We start from the raw sequence: 20,190 nt of genomic DNA, 5'->3' as shown, positions 1-20,190 counted from the left end.
TCTACATATCTGAAGCATATCTATGTGTTGTGTAAGGTTTCATCAGCAACATTATTTATCTTTCTTTTTTTCTTTCTTTCTTTTTTAGAAAAAGTTATACAGGTTTGGAACAACATCAGGCAGAGTAAATGACAACAAAATATCCCTTTAATGGGGTCATATACTTTTGATAACAATTTTGTATATTTACAATAATATATTTATTATAAAAACGTAAAGTAAGGTAAGTATAATTAAGAGATTCTTACAACCAAAACATTCATAATTTAGATTTTAATGACCACTTGCCACCCTCTCTATCAGTTTACACTGCCTCATCTTTCTTTTCAACACCTCGATTACATTGTGATAGGTTAAAAAAAAAAGTCAAAGATTTGTTACTGACTTGTTTTTTTAATCTTTCTTTTATTATTATAATAATAATAAATGACTACTCTCCACTACTAAATATTGTTATAGCATAATATTATTTTCTCCTTGTTTAGGAACCACATACACCCAACCCTGTGCTGTTTACAAAAGGAAGTGCCTTTGATGCAGAGTCTCTTTTAGAAATAATGATGGAAGGGGAGGAGGAGTTCTGTGAAACAGATGATGAGGACACAGCTCTCATCCTCAACAATGAATATGCTTCAAAGTTGAGAGACACCCTGACGTTCACTGAAAACTGTTTAATGTATCATAATGCCGACACCAGTATGCCACCCACAATTGCCTTTTTTTTTTGGATTAAATTAATATATATGTATATAAATGTATGATATTGATAGTTTCTTTCTTTCTTTCTTTCTTTATGTGTTTGTTGTTTTGTTTGCAATACATATTTATGTATTAAACAGTTTATGGACACTCATGATGTTCTGTTTATTTAGTCAAATTATATTAGTAATGTATAAAATTAATAATAATAATTTTAAATGTTATTGCTATCTAGACAAATGTTCAAGAAGGAACGATGAGGGTCATTAATGCCTCTTTAATCGAAGGTTCCAATTAGAACCTTTTCAAAAAGTTTCAAAAATGTAAATGTAAATTTATAGAATACCCCCACAGTTTTTAAAATTTTCTTCTAAGAGTGATACTGTACAGCAAATAACCATAACCAACATACCGCAAAACATTTTGTTGTCATGTGACAAGATAACTTACAGGTTACACCACAGACATTTATAGAATGTGTTTATTTATTGTAACCTCAATGATGTTCCCAATATTTTGTCTTTTTTCAATTTTAAGCATATTTCAACCTATTAAAACAAGATAAAACTCACTAAAGGCTCCCATTGCTTAACGGCTGCATTTCTGACAGTAGGCCTATTTCATAATGTCCACTTGATTTTCTCCTCCTCCATATTACGACCACTAAAATGATGATTACAGCAAGCAGTGCAAATACCACTACAACAATTAGAATGTAGTTGGGAAAGACATCTAAAAAGGAAAAAGCAGAAGAAAAATCAGTAATGTATCACGCAATTAAAGAAAATCATTAAATATCATATCGTATTGTTTTCAGACTCACAGTCCAAAGCTTTTATCTCCACTATGAAGGTCTTGTCATTGCGTCCAAATTTATTCGTGGCACTGCATGTGTAAACTCCAGCACTGGTAGACGTGGCTCTCTCAATGTTAAAGTGGCGCCCCCCAGTGGAAATGTTCCTATTTTTGAAGCTCCACCACACCTCAGGTTCAGGGTTACCAGTGGTGTTGCACTCTAGCGCTATATTGCTGCCTTCTTCCATAACAAATTTCTCTTGGCTGTCATAAAACACTGGGGCATCTATGTTAAAGTAGAAGTTGTTTTTTGTTAATTCATTTCCAAAGATTGTTAAATAAATATAGATTGTAGAGCATTTGTGTCTTACGTAGGATCTTGATGGTGAATGTAGAATTACTAGTTCCGTGTTGGTTATGTGCAGTTAATTGAAACAAGCCACTATCATTCCAATTGGGATAAAAGTCATGCTGGATAATTTTCCCATTTTTGTAGAGGAAATATTCAGGCTTTGGTAATCCATCGGCTATGCAAGGAAGTTTGAAGGGTGTTTTTTCTTTTACTTCATAGCTCTTGTTGCAGTTCAGTTCTGGAGGATCTATTTTGGGGGAAAAACAATCAACTTAAAGACACAATCAGAGACACAAAACATCAGGTTTTAATGCAGAAGTTCCTGAAAAACTCAGACACTTACACTCGACTATTATGTTCATGAAACAGCTGACATTATTCAGGTCATTCCTGGCAATGATTTCATATAGGCCAGAATCAAATCTGGTAAGAGGTATAGAGGAATTGAAAGGTGATGATTTGTGTCTCCAGGAGATGTCTGGACGAGGGTTACCCTCAACAGAATATAAATTTAAAGGATATGAATCCAATGAGGTCTCTGTAAATGGTGACCAGTCTCTACAAAACTGAATTATTGGAGCATCTGGAAAAGAAGAACAGATAAAGATTAGAACAGCATATTTATTTGTTGGCATTCTGAGAGATTTTCACTAGCAGCCTTGGGCTTTGAGTGCAGCTAGTTCTCCTCTCACTTTAGGAAGTCATTATGCTGAGACCTCCACTCTTAAGAGCTCCTAAACTAGGATTGAGTGTTGTTAGGCTTCCTCTTGCTAAAGAGAGCTATTCTGCTGAATCCTCCGCTCTTTAGAGCTCCACTTAGACAGTATTTTAGAACGTAGTCTCTCTAACTGTCTACAGTGTGATCAGGTCTCCTCTCGTTCCATAGAGTCGTCATGCTGAAGCCTCCACTCTTAAGAGTTTCTCTACTAGAGCTGATTATTGTTGGCTTTCTCTCATTTAAGAGAGTCGTCCTGCTGAAGACTCCGTTCCCCAGAGGTCCGTCATTGGCAGTGAAATGATTTTGTAGGTGCTTTCTTTGAGCCTCACTAACTTCCTCGGGCAGTGAGTGTAACTAGGTCTCCTATCATTTTAGGATGTCGTCATGCTGAGACCTCCACTCTTAAGAGCTTCCTTACCAAGGTTGTGTGTTGTTAGGTTTGCTCTCATTTTAGTGAGTCTCCTACAGAAGCCTCCACTCCCCAGAGCTCTGCTAAAGCAGAAATATGAGTTGTAAGCTCTTTCTTTTTGAGCCTCAGTAACTGCCTTTGGCACTGAGTGTAGCTAGGTCTCATCTCACTTAGGGAGTCATTATGCTGAGACCTTCACTCTTAGAGTTCCACACTCCGGTGGGTAAGTCTATGATGATTGGAGCTTGAGCCTCCCTGCAAAGCCTAGCGTTTCACTAGCAGGGATGCTGTTCCTTGAGTCTTGACATGTAACTGTTACCTGGGCACTTAACCCTCAGCATGGCGGCTTTGGTATTTTGTTCCCCTAACCTACAGTCCACCTACATTCCCTTGCAGAATACCTTCAAACCATTCAAAACACCGTAGTTACCACATCTATATTGTTAGGATTTCTGTGCCTGCTCTTCTGTCCAGGCACCACCAGAGGTCACTAGCCACCACATGGACACTCTTACACTTGACCACTACTGATGCTCACAACACACACACCATTTCTTGTTGACTACGTTTACAAGCTGTTAAAATTCGGGTTATGGTCGGGTTAAGGTCACTATTCGGGTTTCTGAAACATTCGGGATAACCTGTTTACATGCGTGAGCAGAGAGAGTTACTCCTGTATACATGAAATGTGTAATCAGTCACCAATATCCCGATGTAAACGGCGACGCACGGTTAGCGTCTGGACGTAAGACACAATATGCGTAATTTCCGATTCTTCTTCCTGTATCCAAAGACTCAAAAGACCAAGATTCCTTGCGAATAGAACGTGCGCAGAACACACATTTTGATGGGGATATGCCGAAACGCGTTTACAAGACCAAATATTCGGATTAGAAAAGGGGTACCCCAGGTATAATATCCCGGTTTTTAAAAACCCGGATATGAGCATATTGTGTTTTTGCTGGTGTTTACATGGCCGTGTGCCACCGGGTTATTGCTAATATCCCGGTTTTGAACAGGTTATTGGCTGCATGTAAACGTAGTCAATGTCAAGGATACTTCCTTGGTAGGACTGATCCTTCCAAGTCACTTCCTTCAGAGGCTTAGGTGAGACTCCTCTTTAGCATATGGAGAACATGTAAATGGAACAGGCTAGCAAGTGCACGTAATTGTGTCATTACGTCAGTGAAAAGGTCCGTTTGAATAACGCTGTGAATGGTATCATTAAATTACTTTGGACAACTTAACTAGTTATTTATAAAAGAAATGCAGATGACGCAACCAATTGTTAAATGACAGGTCCGGTTCAGTTAAACATTTGTATTTGTATAATTTACAATATCAATACGGTAGTAATTTGTACTGGCATTTAAACGTCAAACTTTACTTATATTTACTAGTTATAACAAATGTTTGGTAACGTAAATAAAAACCGTTAACGCTCCGACTACGTTAACGTTCAACATTTTTAAATGTTTTAACTAACGTTAGATAGCAAAGCTGCACACATAGGATTGTGGGTGATTTGAGAGCGCGAAGGATACACATATGCATCCTTTCCTGTGTATGGGATATTCTTCGAACGAAGGACTAAGTCCTTGGTTGAAATTCCGAGAATCCTCGACATTGGAACAGTCCTTCGACGGATGTCGATGACGTAGCACCCTCAAAATGCTGGCTTTCGAGGATGCTTCCTTGATATTGAGAAACACCTACAGACTGTTACATATGACCTCAAACTACATTTCCCATCAGCCACTTCCTTAGTAAAACTCTCATCTGATCACACATCTGCAGCCAATCAACTCAAGCTACTTTAGTTTTGGACTTTAGCCCACTAAACGCAGAGTATTGTATGGCAGGTATTACACTTCTGGTGTAGCTATTCTGCTTAGCCATTGTCAGTGTTCTTAGCCCAGCCTTGCCTGTCTTTCCTTGTTTTGATTCTTGCTTGGATACTTTGGATTTAACCCTTTGCTTGCTTTTCAAAAAATAAAAGAAATAAACAGAACTGCAAAAATAACTATGAACTCCCTCCCTAGATGATTTGTTGGATTCTAGCTGTCAAACTAATTAAAACATTTGTATTTATTTTTTTAAGACAGAAGCTGTTTTTTTGTTAATTCATTGCCAAAGGTTGTTAAACAAATATAAATTGTAGAGCATTTGTCTCTTACATAGGATCTTGATGGTGAATGTAGAATTACTAGTTCCGTGTTGGTTATGTGCAGTTAATTGATACAAGCCACTATCATTCCAATTGGGATAAAAGTCATGCTGGATAATTTTCTCATTTTTGTAGAGGAAATATTCAGGCTTTGGTAATCCATCAGCTTTGCAAGGAAGTTTGAAGAGTGTTTTTTCTTTTACTTCATAGCTCTTGTTGCAGTTCAGTTCTGGAGGATCTATTTTGGGGGAAAAACAATTAACTTAAAGACACAATCAGAGACACAAAACATCAGGTTTTAATGCAGAAGTTCCTGAAAAACTCAGACACTTACACTCAACTATTATGTTCATGAAACAGCTGACATTATTCAGGTCATTCCTGGCAATGATTTCATATAGGCCAGAATCAAATCTGGTAAGAGGTATAGAGGAATTGAAAGGTGATGATTTGTGTCTCCAGGAGATGTCTGGACGAGGGTTACCCTCAACAGAATATAAATTTAAAGGATATGAATCCAATGAGGTCTCTGTAAATGGTGACCAGTCTCTACAAAACTGAATTATTGGAGCATCTGGAAAAGAAGAACAGATAAAGATTAGAACAGCATATTTATTTGTTGGCATTCTGAGAGATTTTCACTAGCAGCCTTGGGCTTTGAGTGCAGCTAGTTCTCCTCTCACTTTAGGAAGTCATTATGCTGAGACCTCCACTCTTAAGAGCTCCTAAACTAGGATTGAGTGTTGTTAGGCTTCCTATTGCTAAAGAGAGTTATTCCGCTGAGTCCTCCGCTCTTTAGAGCTCCACTTAGACAGTATTTTAGAACGTAGTCTCTCTAACTGTCTACAGTGTGATCAGGTCTCCTCTCGTTCCATAGAGTCGTCATGCTGAAGCCTCCACTCTTAAGAGTTTCTCTACTAGAGCTGATTATTGTTGGCTTTCTCTCATTTAAGAGAGTCGTCCTGCTGAAGACTCCGTTCCCCAGAGGTCCGTCATTGGCAGTGAAATGATTTTGTAGGTGCTTTCTTTGAGCCTCACTAACTTCCTCGGGCAGTGAGTGTAACTAGGTCTCCTATCATTTTAGGATGTCGTCATGCTGAGACCTCCACTCTTAAGAGCTTCCTTACCAAGGTTGTGTGTTGTTAGGTTTGCTCTCATTTTAGTGAGTCTCCTACAGAAGCCTCCACTCCCCAGAGCTCTGCTAAAGCAGAAATATGAGTTGTAAGCTCTTTCTTTTTGAGCCTCAGTAACTGCCTTTGGCACTGAGTGTAGCTAGGTCTCATCTCACTTAGGGAGTCATTATGCTGAGACCTTCACTCTTAGAGTTCCACACTCCGGTGGGTAAGTCTATGATGATTGGAGCTTGAGCCTCCCTGCAAAGCCTAGCGTTTCACTAGCAGGGATGCTGTTCCTTGAGTCTTGACATGTAACTGTTACCTGGGCACTTAACCCTCAGCATGGCGGCTTTGGTATTTTGTTCCCCTAACCTACAGTCCACCTACATTCCCTTGCAGAATACCTTCAAACCATTCAAAACACCGTAGTTACCACATCTATATTGTTAGGATTTCTGTGCCTGCTCTTCTGTCCAGGCACCACCAGAGGTCACTAGCCACCACATGGACACTCTTACACTTGACCACTACTGATGCTCACAACACACAAGCTGTGTCCAAATTCAGGGTCTGCATCCTCCTTAGGATCCTTCCTACCCGGTAGAAGGAGGATGGGTCCTCCGACGACCGCAAAAACCGGAAGTCGGTGTTTGTGAATTTGGACAGCCTACCCTTCTTTCAGTTCCCTCCCTTACCTGTTGCTCATATCCTGTCGCCTAGCAACCGTGACAGCTGCTAAGCAAGATGCGGGTGAAGAGCTCATCGTTCTCACCCTGGAGCTTCATAAACACTCCTGTCTGCTCTTTCATCCTTAGAAGCGTTAAAAACAGCTTCAATCACTAACAAATAACCTGTGTGTAAGGGGATATTCACACAGGCAGTAAGAAAGAAGCTAGTTTACGAAAGTAAACTTTTTTTTTTTTTTTTACATATACACGTACAAATGTAAAAAAAAAAAAAAAAATGCTTAACTTAATCAGCTATGCTGATAATACCCATATTTACCTAGCCTTATCTCCAAATGACTACAGCCCCATTGACTCCCTCTGCCAATGCATTGAAGAAATTAATAATTGGATGTGCCAGAACTTTCTTCAGTTAAACGAGGAAAAAACTGAAGTCATTGCATTTGGAAACAAAGATGAAGTGTTCAAGGTGAATGCATACCTTGACTCTAGGGGTCAAACAACTAAAAATCAAGTCAGGAATCTTGGTGTGATTCTGGAGACAGACCTTAGTTTCAGTAGTCATGTCAAAGCAGTAACTAAATCAGCATACTATCATTTAAAAAACATTGCAAGAATTAGATGTTTTGTTTCCAGTCAAGACTTGGAGAAACTTGTTCATGCCTTTATCACCAGCAGGGTGGACTATTGTAATGGGCTCCTCACTGGCCTTCCCAAAAAGACCATTAGACAGCTGCAGCTCATCCAGAACGCTGCTGCCAGGATTCTGACTAGAACCAGAAAATCTGAGCATATCACACCAGTCCTCAGGTCCTTACACTGGCTTCCAGTTACATTTAGGATTGATTTTAAAGTACTTTTACTCGTATATAAGTCACTAAATGACCTAGGACTGAAATATATTGCAGATATGTTCACTGAATATAAACCTAACAGAGCACTCAGATCATTAGGATCAAGTCAGTTAGAAATACCAAGGGTTCACACAAAACAAGGGGAGTCTGCCTTTAGTTACTATGCTGCCCGCAGTTGGAATCAGCTTCCAGAAGAGATCAGATGTGCTAAAACACTAGTCACATTTAAATCTAGACTCAAAATGCATCTTTTTAGCTGTGCATTTGTTGAATGAGCACTATGCAATGTCCGAACTGATTGCACTATATTTTCACTGTTTTATGTTTTATTATTGTTTTATTATTAACTGTTTTAAAATGTTTTAATCATTTTAAAAGTTTTAAAATTACTTGTTTTATTTTTGTTATTATTTTTCTTCATGATTATTTTACTTTCTTTTATGTAAAGCACTTTGAATTACCATTGTGTACGAAATGTGCTATATAAATAAACTTGCCTTGCCTTGCCTTGCCTTAACGCTAAAACAAAATGCCTAACTAGAAAACCACTGAAAATATACATTTTTGAAAAGCCAGTTTTTAAAAAACATCGTAAATAATACTCCTCCCCCACTCCGCTATGCTCGCTTCGTCCTGCCGAAAAGAATTATGGGATAGGTAGGACGCGAAAGGATCCACCACACCCATCCTTCCAATTCGGGGAAAAGGAGGACACATTTGTGGGCCGCATTTGAAGGATCCTACGAATTTGGACAGCCTTCGTCGCGGCGCTGTGACGCAACATCCTTCAAATGAGTCCTCCGAAGGATGGACTCACTCAATGAAGGGTCTACATTTACTTTTAGACTTAGACTGTTACGTATGACCTCAAACTACATTTCCCATCAGCCACTCCCCTAATGAAACTCTCGTCTGATCATACATCTGCAGCCAATCAACTCAAGCTACTTTAGTTTTGGACTTTAGCCCACTAAACGCAGAGTATTGTATGGCAGGTATTACACTTCTGGTGTAGCTATTCTGCTTAGCCATTGTCAGTGTTCTTAGCCCAGCCTTGCCTGTCTTTCCTTGTTTTGATTCTTGCTTGGATACTTTGGATTTAACCCTTTGCTTGCTTCTCAAAAAATAAAAGAAATAAACAGAACTGCAAAAATAACTATGAACTCCCTCCCTAGATGATTTGTTGGTTTCTAGCTGTCAAACTAATTAAAAAATTTGTATTTATTTTTTTAAGACAGAAGCTGTTTTTGTTAATTCATTGCCAAAGGTTGTTAAAAAATATAAATTGTAGAGCATTTGTCTCTTACGTAGGATGTTGATGGTGAATGTAGAATTACTAGTTCCGTGTTGGTTATGTGCAGTTAATTGATACAAGCCACTATCATTCCAATTGGGATAAAAGTCATGCTGGATAATTTTCTCATTTTTGTAGAGGAAATATTCAGGCTTTGGTAATCCATCGGCTATGCAAGGAAGTTTGAAGAGTGTTTTTTCTTTTACTTCATAGCTCTTGTTGCAGTTCAGTTCTGGAGGATCTATTTTGGGGGAAAACAATTAACTTAAAAACACAATCAGAGACACAAAACATCAGGTTTTAATGCAGAAGTTCCTGAAAATCTCAGACACTTACACTCGACTGTTATGTTCATGAAACAACTGACATTATTCAGGTCATTCCTGGCAATGATTTCATATAGGCCAGAATCAAATCTGGGTGAACTAACCCTTTAACCCTCAGCATGACGGCTTTGGTATTTCATTCCCCTAGTGCCCTCTAGAGGATACAGCATGGACTTCCCTATCGAAAGGGAACGTCTCAGGTTACGCATGTAACCATGGTTCCCTGAGAATAGGCCCACAGCAGCTTTATTGTTTACGTCATTCATACTTCAGACACCAGTCACACTGGAAGCATTCTCTTAGTGCTCTCTAAAGGACACAGTGTCTCGTTCCCTATTCTCAGGGAACCATGGTTACATGTGTAACCTGAGATGTTTTACTAATGCCACTGTAGTTGTGACTTTTCTCAGACAACTGAAACAGACATTAGAGAATCAACTTAAAATAACTGAGCACATTTCACTTTATCAGAAAAAGTCTTAAAAAACTACAAAAAATGATATGTAATATTGTTACCACATTTTTTAGTGGAGAGCACATATAATTTTTCACAGTAAATATCTGTTGACATTTCAAAAACTTTGTATAAGAGTTTTATGATCCAAGTCTCAGCCTTGATTATAATACACAGCAGGGAGTCGATGATTATAAAAGCAGAATCCATTGCTTTTCACAACAGATATGGGGATAATAGTATGCTTTGACTGAGTGTTTTTGGTGGAATAAGTGGTGCTTGGTATCCACTGGAATTATCATTGCTCATACTTATGATTAGGAAAAAAAAAACTTATTTCTAACTATTACACTTTGGTACGAAACTGATCCTGGACCATAACGACATGAATGATAAGTCATTAATGATAAGTCATGGGATTTGTTGCTTTTATTTTGCCAAACCTGCTAGTAAATATCCACCTATATTCCCTCGCAGAATACCTTCTAACCATTCAAAACAACATAATTACCACATCCATATAAAACATTTCTACTTATTGACTCAATCTATGTTGAGTTTCTCTAAAAGCTTTCATACATGAAATTATCTCATTCATATGTTCTCACCCTGTGTACAGAATGGAAACAAAGTTCTACATGTCTTTAATGTTTGGGCGTTGTAAGTGTGAACGCTACTTGACACACTGCCTACATGTGCTCTAGATTCTAGTTTAAATCAGAAAGAACACTTTGCAAACTCTGATAGCTTTAACACACTTAATTATTTGTAAATGAACATGGAGGTCTAACCACATCACATTCAACACCATCAAAACAGCTTCAGTGTTAGTAGAAATAGGGCTAAAGAAAGAGAGATATAAAAAAAATAATAATAATAAACCGAACTGCAAAAATAACGATGAACTCCCTCCCTGGATGATTTGCTGCCTGTCAAACTAGGGGTTACACTGTTCACTGTTTTATCACAGTTATTTGTTATGTTGGTTTTTATATTTTGCAAGTTGTCTGAGCATTACAGCCAAACTATTTTACAGATTATAAAGACAAAGCCTTTCAAGGTAAAAAAAAAAAAAAAAAAAAAAAAACTTACTTACACTCGACCATTATGTTCATGAAACAGCTGACATTATTCAGGTCATTCCTGGCAATGATTTCATATAGGCCAGAATCAAATCTGGTAAGAGGTATAGAGGAATTGAAAGGTGATGATTTGTGTCTCCAGGAGATGTCTGGACGAGGGTTACCCTCAACAGAATATAAATTTAAAGGATATGAATCCAATGAGGTCTCTGTCAATGGTGACCAGTCTCTACAAAACTGAATTATTGGAGCATCTGGAAAAGAAGAACAGATAAAGATAAGAACAACATACTTATTTGTTGGCATTCTGAGAGATTTTCACTAGCTGCCTTAGGCATTGAGTGCTAGTTCTCCTCTCACTTTAGGGAGTTGTTATGCTATCGTTCTAGAGAGTCGTCTTGCTGAGGTCTCCACTCTTAAGAGTTTCTCTACTAGAGCTGATTATTGTTGGCTTTCTCTCATTTAAGAGAGTCATCCTGCTGAATCCTCCGCTCTTCAGAGGTCCGTCATTGGCAGTGATATGATTTTGTAGGTGCTTTCTTTGAGCCTTACAGCCAAACGTGTCTGAGCATTACAGCCAAACTAATTTCCAGATTATAAAGACAAAGCCTTACAAGGTAAAAAAAAATAAAAATAAAATAAAAAGCAGATATTTAGGCCAAAGATAAAAATCTTTGTTCTTATTTTTAAATAACAAAGATAAAAGAATGACAAATACACATTACAACTACACATAATATACAAATAAAACAAACAGCTTTATTTTCAGGTACAATAGGTGTATGTAGCAGAAGCATTCAAGAAATTTAATGAACAAATCTAAAAATAAAACACTATATAAATTATATATGATTCCTAAAGCAACTGTACATTTCTTCAGTCAAGAGCAGTGAGGGATTTTTCTCTTTGTTTTTTGTTGTTTTATTAACATGAAATAGTTCACCCAAAATAAAACTTCTGCCAGCTGTCTGTCAATTATGTCATAGTGTTTTATTTTTATACCACCATTTATTGACTCAAAGTGGTTTTAAACCTGAATGAGTTACTTTCTTCTTCTGAACATAATGCTATTTTGAGGAACGTGGAAAACCAAACAGTTGCTGGTCCACAGTGACTTCCAGAGTATTTTTGCTACTATCAAATTCAATGTGGACCAGCAACTGTTTGGTAACCCACATTCTTTTTAAAAAAAAAACTTATTTTGTGTTCAGCACAAGAAAGAAATGAATACAGGTTTGGGACAATGTAACAGTGAGTAAATAATGACAGAAATTAAATTTTAGTGTGAACTATTCTTTGACAGCAATGACAGTAGGCTGCATGTTTAAAAGGCCTACTGTCCCTTTAAGACGTGCACGCATCTGATATACAGGCACATATAATTTTTTCTCTCAACGGTTTACTTTCATTTTAGATATAACCAATTGAGTCTGCATGTAAACTTTGTGCGTTTTGACAGTTTTAGCGCAAAAGATAACTTTGTTCAATAATCAGGCGCTGTTTTGACACGTTTTAGCCGGTCAGACCAGCATGCGAATGAAACATTTAAAGGGTTAGTTCACCCAAAAATGAAAATTATGTCAGTAATAACTCACCCTTGTGCTGTTCCAAACATGTAAGACCTCCTTTTATCTTCGGAACACAGTTTAAGATATTTTAGATTTAGTCCGAGAGCTCTCAGTCCCTCCATTGAAGCTGTGTGTACTGTCCATGTCCAGAAAGGTAAGAAAAACATCATCAAAGTAGTCCATGTGACATCAGAGGGTCAGTTAAAAATTTTTGAAGAATCGAAAATACATTTTGGTCCAAAAATAGCAAAAACGACGACTTTATTCAGCATTGTCTTCTCTTCCGTGTCTGTGTGAGAGATAGTTCAAATCAAAGCAGTCTGGATATCCGGTACGCGAACGATTCATTCAGTTCACCAAATTGAACTGAATCATTTTAAACGGTTCGCGTCTCTAATGCGCATTAATCCACAAATGAATTAAGCTGTTAACTTTTTTAATGTGGCTGACACTCCCTCTAAGTTCAAACAAACCAATATCCCGGAGTAATTCATGTACTCAAATGGTACATTGACTGAACTGCTGTGAAGAGAGAACTGAAGATGAACACCGAGCCGAGCCAGATAACGAAAAAAACATTGACTCGTTCACAAGTCAAGAACCGTTTCTGTCAGACGCGTCCAATTCGTGAACCGAGGAGCTGATGATATTGCGCATGTGTGATTCAGCGTGAAGCAGACGACACACAGAGCGTCTGAACTGAACTGATTCTTTTGGTGATTGATTTTGAACTGATTCTGTGCTAGTGTTATGAGCGCGGGTAAACCGAAGGCTTGAATCAAGGGCAATCATCGCAAATGACGCCATTACGTCGGCGCAAAAGAACCGGTTAACCGTTTTCTTCAACTGGTTTATTGAATCGAACTGTCCGAAAGAACTACTGGTGATCTGAACACCGATGCAACCGGTTCTTCACTCGTGAACGAGTCAGTCTATTGTTCGTTATCTAGCTCAGCTCGGTGTTCATCACAGCAGTTCAGTCAGTGTACTGTTTGAGTGCATGCATTACTCCAGGATACTGGTTTGTTTGAACTCAGAGGGAGTGTCAGCCACATTAAAAAAAGTTAACAGCTTAAGTCATTTGTGGATTAATGCTTATTGGAGACGTGAACCATTTCAAATGATTCAGTTCATTTTGTTGAACTGGTTCAATCGGTTCACTAAGAAGAACCGGTTCAATCGAATGATTCGGTCACAAACTGGACATCACTTCACTGCAGTGTTGTGAACGCGCTCACAACAGACACGGAAGAGAAGACAATGCTGAATAAAGTCGTCGTTTTTGCTATTTTTGGACCAAAATGTATTTTCCATGCTTCAAAAAATTCCAACGGACCCTCTGATGTCACATGGACTACTTTGATGATGTTTATCTTACCTTTCTGGACATGGATAGTATACCGTACACACAGCTTCAATGGAGGGACTGATAGCTCTCAGACTAAATCTAAAATATCTTAAACTGTGTTCCGAAGATAAAAGGAGGTCTTACATGTTTGGAACAGCATAAGGGTGAGTTATTAATGACATAATTTTCATTTTTGGGCGAACTAACCCTTTAAAACCACATGCGGATAAGTAAATCTACGCTGAGTTAGCACTGCTGTGAATGCATGTGGCTACAGATGACGGAGGCACCAGAACTGCAGCTAATAGAATGTTCGCTATAGCATGATATTACAATATTTCTTCAAAACCAGATGGTTGAGACATTTTTATCGTCCGCCGATCAAAAATCATCACACACACACCCCTATGTCAAATTTATTTAAAATGTATAAAAAAAAATAAAAAAAAAGAAGTTGTCTTTGTTAATTCATTGCCAAAGGTTAGAGAAATATAGATTGTAGAGCATTTGTTTCTTACGTAGGATGTTGATGGTGAATGTAGAATTACTAGTTCCGTGTTGGTTATGTGCAGTTAATTGATACAAGCCACTATCATTCCAATTGGGATAAAAGTCATGCTGGATAATTTTCCCATTTTTGTAGAGGAAATATTCAGGCTTTGGTAATCCATCAGCTTTGCAAGGAAGTTTGAAGAGTGTTTTTTCTTTTACTTCATAGCTCTTGTTGCAGTTCAGTTCTGGAGGATCTATTTTGGGGGAAAAACAATCAACTTAAAAACACAATCAGAGACACAAAACATCAGGTTTTAATGCAGAAGTTCCTGAAAAACTCAGACACTTACACTCGACTATTATGTTGATGAAACAACTGACATTATTCAGGTCATTCCTGGCAATGATTTCATATAGGCCAGAATCAAATCTGGTAAGAGGTATAGAGGAATTGAAAGGTGATGATTTGTGTCTCCAGGAGATGTTTGGACGAGGGTTACCCTCAACAGAATATACATTTAAAGGATATGAATCCAATGAGGTCTCTGTAAATGGTGACCAGTCTCTACAAAACTGAATTATTGGAGCAACTGGAAAAGAAGAACAGAGAAAGATAAGAACAACATACTTATTTGTTGGCATTGTGAGAGACTTTTTTTGCTTCTTCACATGTGTGGAGACATTAAACAATATTTTGTTCACTAACAATATACAGTAATGCTGAGAGGTTTTGATGAATTTTTAGGATGAGGTTGAGGTCCTTCTGCTCCCAGATCCAGCTCTGCTTCACACCAGTATTGAGCTCCATCATCAGCTCTGTCTGGACGGATCAGGAGTGTGACAGTTTTATTCACTGGGGTCTTGTCAGTGTCACTGAAGGTGGTTTGATTCAGCAGAGTCTGATTTTTGTACCATTTGACAGTGAGATACTGAACAGGAGCCACATCATGAACGTCACACTGGAGCTCATACTGCTGTCCCTCTTTCATTGGTTCTGTGTGATTCACAGTGCTGATGGACACACTGTCTGGAGTCTCTGTGGAGGAAGATTTACACACTCTGAAATCTGCTGTGATGAATGTACATGCATTAGATATTTCTGAAAATGAACAGGAAAAATATCAGTAACAGAGAAACTCACTGTAAACTGTGACTGGGAGCTTTACTTCACACTGACTATTATCACCTATTTTATAGTTTAGGTTTATGTAGCAGTATGGATTTATGTCCCATTCTGTCAGGTTTATCACTCTCCATGTGATCAGATTCTGTTTTTTGGTCATAGGCACTCCTCCCTCACTGGCTTCCCATCCCATCCCTTTATGGGCGTCTGAAGTGTTACAGGTAACTGCAACAGAACCGCCGTATCTCACAACAGCTCTCCGTGGGTCGAGGTGAAGAGGACATTGGTCTACAGAACAGAATGAGATAAAATCATGAGACAGGGCAGTGGAATAAAAAATAAATAAATTATGTATTCCTCATTCCTTAGGGGTCCCACTTGTGATCACTGGCAGTAAAAACAGACAGAACACAATAAGCATAACATTTTTATTAAATGAATAAACTGTATTTTGTTTTAGTGATATTTGTAGTAATTTGAGGGAATCAATCAATCTATCCCTACAAAAATATGCTCTTTTGTACAGTAAAGGCCCTTATATACGATATATTCTTCGTTTCGTGGCAAAAAGAAGTTCGAAAAGGCTGAGCGATTGTATAATGTTCACTGATTCTACCTTCTCTCTTTTCTATTTCATTCTTTTCATTTGAACTGAGTTGGCTACACATGCTTACATTCATAAATTTAAACGTTATTTCTAATTTATTTCATAAATTTAAGTTGTAAATGTTACAGACATATTATCATGGAACTGTTCAGTCTATTATTAATTTTTATTTCCACTTTTATCCAAGGAGACAGAACTATTTGCAGTGTATTTATCATTGGGACAATATTCATACAATACTATAACCTAGAAATAATTTAAAAGGGGTCACTTGCAAGTCGCAACATCTGATTCAACTATTATGCTAATTAACAGAGTGGTGGTTTCAGACATTACACACTGTAAAAACTAATCTATAGAATTTACCCAATAAATGTGAGGTAACAATTTGCATCGACTTTGGTGGGGTAGATTTAATCCCATATATTGAGTATAAACTATCTGAAGTAAAAAGCTATTAAATGCTTGCATAAACTGGGTAACAATACCTCACATTTATGTATATATTCAACAGCTACTTACTCATTACAATTAGGTAAAAATTATTTTTGTGTTGTGATGCTCACGCTGATTCTTGATGTCTGTGTTTCTAAACATAATAATTCTTTCTTTATGTAGAACTAACTTTTAAAAACATGTCATATTATGCCAAAAAATGCTGGACCACTATAATGGTAACACACAAATTGTGATTTTCTAGTTTGGTGAGTCTGCTTGTTAACATCAGATGTCTTCAATAATGGTCAATCATGACCCAATTAATTTCTTAATTATCTCATTATTAACTTCAACTCTGCTTCAGTGTTACTTTTAACACTGCTTCAGTGTTTATATGAGTCCACATTCAATCAAAAACGCGGGCTGACGCATGCGCAATTTAAAGCAAAAAAAACCTCACGGTTTGGGGGTATATTTTACTGCATTTTTCTATGTGATGGTTTTTACTGTTGATGAATGGGTAGCATATGTAGAATTTACCCATTACTTTAGAATTTGTTGGTTGGCTGCAATAATCATGTACATTTTATATGGTTTCCACAGATTATATTTACAACTCTCCAAAATCACTTTTTTTCAGTGCAGTGACGCACTCGTACTGACTCTTATTTTGCCTGAAAGAATGAAAGAGCCGTGCTGAAGGTGGAGCCATTCTCAGACATGTCTCATGACATGTTTCATGTATGCCTTGAGCATAACAGAAAATCATTTTTAAAATATATGAAATATAAGTGATGTAAAGATTGCTTTCAGTTTGTAATGGTAATACAATCTCCAACCAGCCGCTCCCTGTATTAATTTCAGCGTAGTAGGACGTGCACTCTAATGTAAACATTCACTACCATTAGCAAATGATAAATGAAAAACTGACCATGAAAACAGCATTGTCCAGTCAAGATGATAAACAGATTATATTTTTATTAAGTTCAAGGGGATACTTATATGTTTGGAAATATGTTATTTAAATAGTCATCACATCATACGTACAAACAACGGGGACGCCAGAGTTGCACTTGTCTCAAATTCAAAGCTAAAATGCAGTGTCAGTAAAAACCTTAAAAAGTCTTTGGTTAAATTGTTTCAATTTAAGGCCATGTAAACTCTCAAATGATACATAAAGTCATAATTATTAGAGGTCTTAAATTTGGGTACAGAAAGACAAAAATAGCAGTATAGATTAGTATGCAGATTAAACTTCAGAATGCTATGATTTCACTGAATAAACTTCAGGCGCGCTGATTTGTACCACCGTTCCTGGGGAAAGTGCTATATTTCTGCAGTTTCGAAAGTGAAAATTGCTGGTAGAGAATGAATTAGCTTTTTCAATAAGCCCATCTGCTTCTATTGTTACATATTTTTAAATGTGAACCAGTGCTTCAACAGAAAGCTAATGCATTATAAAAATCTAAACAATTAAGACACTAAGATATATTTATGTATTTTAATATAATAACTGTCTAATAACAGCCTCATTGTTTAAATAAATATATTCATTTATACTTCCCTTTTCTTAAAAAAAATAGTTTAAAGGCTGAAATATGAAGTGCAGGTCTTAAAAGCTCTTACATTTTATTTAAAAAATCCTGCAGTTACCCAGTTATTTTATGTTACCATTTGGAATAATTATTTATTTATTTATTTTTAATAAGCCCTTTTTAACTGTCCTCTTATGATGTTTTGAGAATATTCTGTAATAAAATAGAGGACCTCTGTACATTTATTTGTTGCAAATTTACAAACAATGCAAATGAAATGTTTATTTGTTGGGGTAATGTGGGCACCATTATGGGCTTGCACCCGGGATCCACATTGGGGCAAGCCGTGGAAGCCCAGGCGTACTAAAAGTGGGACCTGTAAGGGTACTGCATGGGTCTTAGTTGGGCAATTCATGTCAGACCCATCTGCGCCCCACCTGCCCAAATGGGTCTAAAGTGAGTTTGCACCCAGGATCCAGCCTGCAACCTTTCTGAGAGTCCACTAATCAGCATAATTCAACACAACATTAACTTTGACCTATTTTGATGTTTTTTGGGAAGTTACATATTTGCAGGACCCATATATGCATTCCCAGATCAAACCCAACCGGCCATCCCCACTCAGCCCATAAATATGCCATGCAGGACCCATATATGCATTCCCAGTTCAAACCCATGCCCACTTGGACCATAAATATACCATTCAAGACCCATATATGTTCCCAGATCAAACCCATGCCCACTTGGCCCATGCCTGTCCCTTATGGGGCCCATGTAATCAGCTCATATGGGCTTCCTATGTGGGACTCATACTACAAAACCTACATTGGACCCGCTGATTTCACCCAGCCAAAGCCCATGCCCACAAGTAACCATGGAACCTGTATTTAACCCATTGGGACCCACATGTCATTGAATGGTCTTAATGGTGAAAAGTTGATGGTTTGTAGTGGAAATAATTAGAATTTCTGTGATGGTTTCTATTGTTTTTCAGCCGGGTCACAATAAGTTTTGTGATGTTATCTGGCATAAATGCGACAGAATTGCTGTAATATTGTGAGATAGTAGTAGGACTAATTGGGATAAAATCCAGGGCTGTTTTTCACTACCAATCCATCCCTGTACATAGCTGATCCTGAACCATAAAAATCTTTAATGACCAGTCATGTGATTTGTTGCTATTATTTTGCCAGACCTGCTAGTAAACATCCACACTTGCAGAATACCTTCAAACCATTCAAAACAACTTCCAAAAAAACAATATTGAGTTTCTTAAAAAGCTTTCATACATGAGATGATCTCATTCATATATTCTCACCCTATGTACAGTAGGGAAACATACTTCAGTGTCTTTAACATTTGGGCGTTGTAAGTGTGAAAACTACTTGACACACTGTCTACATGTGCTGTAGATTCTGTCCAGAGACTAACACTTACCACACCGTAATAACATTTCAAAAGTCACAACTTTGACAAATAAAAAGTTAATGGTCTCTGGCTTTAGAAATGATGATCACTTGTCAAATAAAATCAGAAAGAACACTTTGCAAACTCTGATAGCTTTAACACACTTAATTATTTGTAAATGAACATGGAAGTCTAACCACATCACATTCAACACCATCAAAACAGCTTCAGTGTTAGTAGAAATAGGGCTAAAGAAAGAAAGAAAGATATTACAAATAATAATAATAATTAATAAGCAACTGCAAAAAATAACAATGAACTCCCTCCCTGGATGATTTGCTGGGTTACTAACTGTCAAACTAATTAAAAAGTTGAAAGGATCCACAGAAAGACAATCTGTACAGACAGAATGAGGAGAACTTACCACCATGAGAAAGGCTGATCAGCAAGAGACTTATCAACAGCTGAAGCAGAAGCATTGTGAAGCAAGCCATGAGCAATGATGCCAGTAATGCCTGAGATGGATGATAGATGCAGAGTCTCCTTTGGTGTTGTTTGTGAAAAGGATTTATTTTCTCTTAATAGCGAAAGCATGAAATGAAGTGTCTGAGACCAGGAAATCCTGTCTTAACTTAGTAAGTGAGAAGAAAACCACAGACATGAGGAAACAGAACAAAAATATGCAACAATATCAATAAACTTCAAGACTAGATCTCTAACC

General features: G+C 37.5%; 2 protein-coding genes across 2 annotated transcripts; both read right to left on the bottom strand.

Annotated features, from left to right (window-relative positions):
• Window positions 1-785: 785 nt before the first annotated feature.
• LOC113072776 (hemicentin-2-like) lies at window positions 786-9,500 on the bottom strand. Its single transcript, XM_026245744.1, has 8 exons — window positions 9,426-9,500; window positions 9,103-9,330; window positions 5,475-5,714; window positions 5,151-5,378; window positions 2,190-2,429; window positions 1,866-2,093; window positions 1,523-1,780; window positions 786-1,431 (listed from the first exon to the last, which is right to left on the bottom strand). Exons 1-8 carry the CDS (start codon window positions 9,442-9,444, stop codon window positions 1,271-1,273), a joined length of 1,602 nt encoding a protein of 533 aa, XP_026101529.1. The 5' UTR covers window positions 9,445-9,500; the 3' UTR covers window positions 786-1,270.
• A 1,457-nt stretch (window positions 9,501-10,957) lies between these two features.
• Window positions 10,958-19,990, bottom strand: LOC113072775 (hemicentin-2-like). Its single transcript, XM_026245743.1, has 6 exons — window positions 19,894-19,990; window positions 15,501-15,770; window positions 15,066-15,395; window positions 14,710-14,949; window positions 14,386-14,613; window positions 10,958-11,205 (listed from the first exon to the last, which is right to left on the bottom strand). The coding sequence occupies exons 1-6, from the start codon at window positions 19,961-19,963 to the stop codon at window positions 10,958-10,960; spliced, it is 1,386 nt and encodes a 461-aa protein (XP_026101528.1). The 5' UTR covers window positions 19,964-19,990.
• Window positions 19,991-20,190: the final 200 nt, after the last annotated feature.

The sequence above is a fragment of the Carassius auratus genome, unplaced genomic scaffold (assembly GCF_003368295.1).
Source record: "Carassius auratus strain Wakin unplaced genomic scaffold, ASM336829v1 scaf_tig00010380, whole genome shotgun sequence".
NCBI classification, from domain to species: Eukaryota; Metazoa; Chordata; class Actinopteri; order Cypriniformes; family Cyprinidae; genus Carassius; species Carassius auratus.
The sequence above is the reverse complement of the archived record's forward strand: the minus strand, read 5'-3'. Positions and strand labels throughout refer to the sequence as shown.

Bases quoted from the DNA above. Each gene is read 5' to 3' on its own strand.
- LOC113072775 (XM_026245743.1), bottom strand. From the start codon at position 19,963: ATGGCTTGCTTCACAATGCTTCTGCTTCAGCTGTTGATAAGTCTCTTG. The intron at 15,396-15,500 runs GTGAGTTTCTCT...CTTCCTCCACAG, and splicing joins GCTCCCAGTCACAGTTTACA to AGACTCCAGACAGTGTGTCC. The intron at 11,206-14,385 runs GTAAGAAACAAA...CTTCTTTTCCAG, and splicing joins ATTCACCATCAACATCCTAC to ATGCTCCAATAATTCAGTTT.
- LOC113072776 (XM_026245744.1), bottom strand. The intron at 5,715-9,102 runs GTAAGAGACAAA...CTTCTTTTCCAG, and splicing joins ATTCACCATCAACATCCTAC to ATGCTCCAATAATTCAGTTT. The intron at 1,432-1,522 runs GTGAGTCTGAAA...TTTCCTTTTTAG, and splicing joins GGAGATAAAAGCTTTGGACT to ATGTCTTTCCCAACTACATT.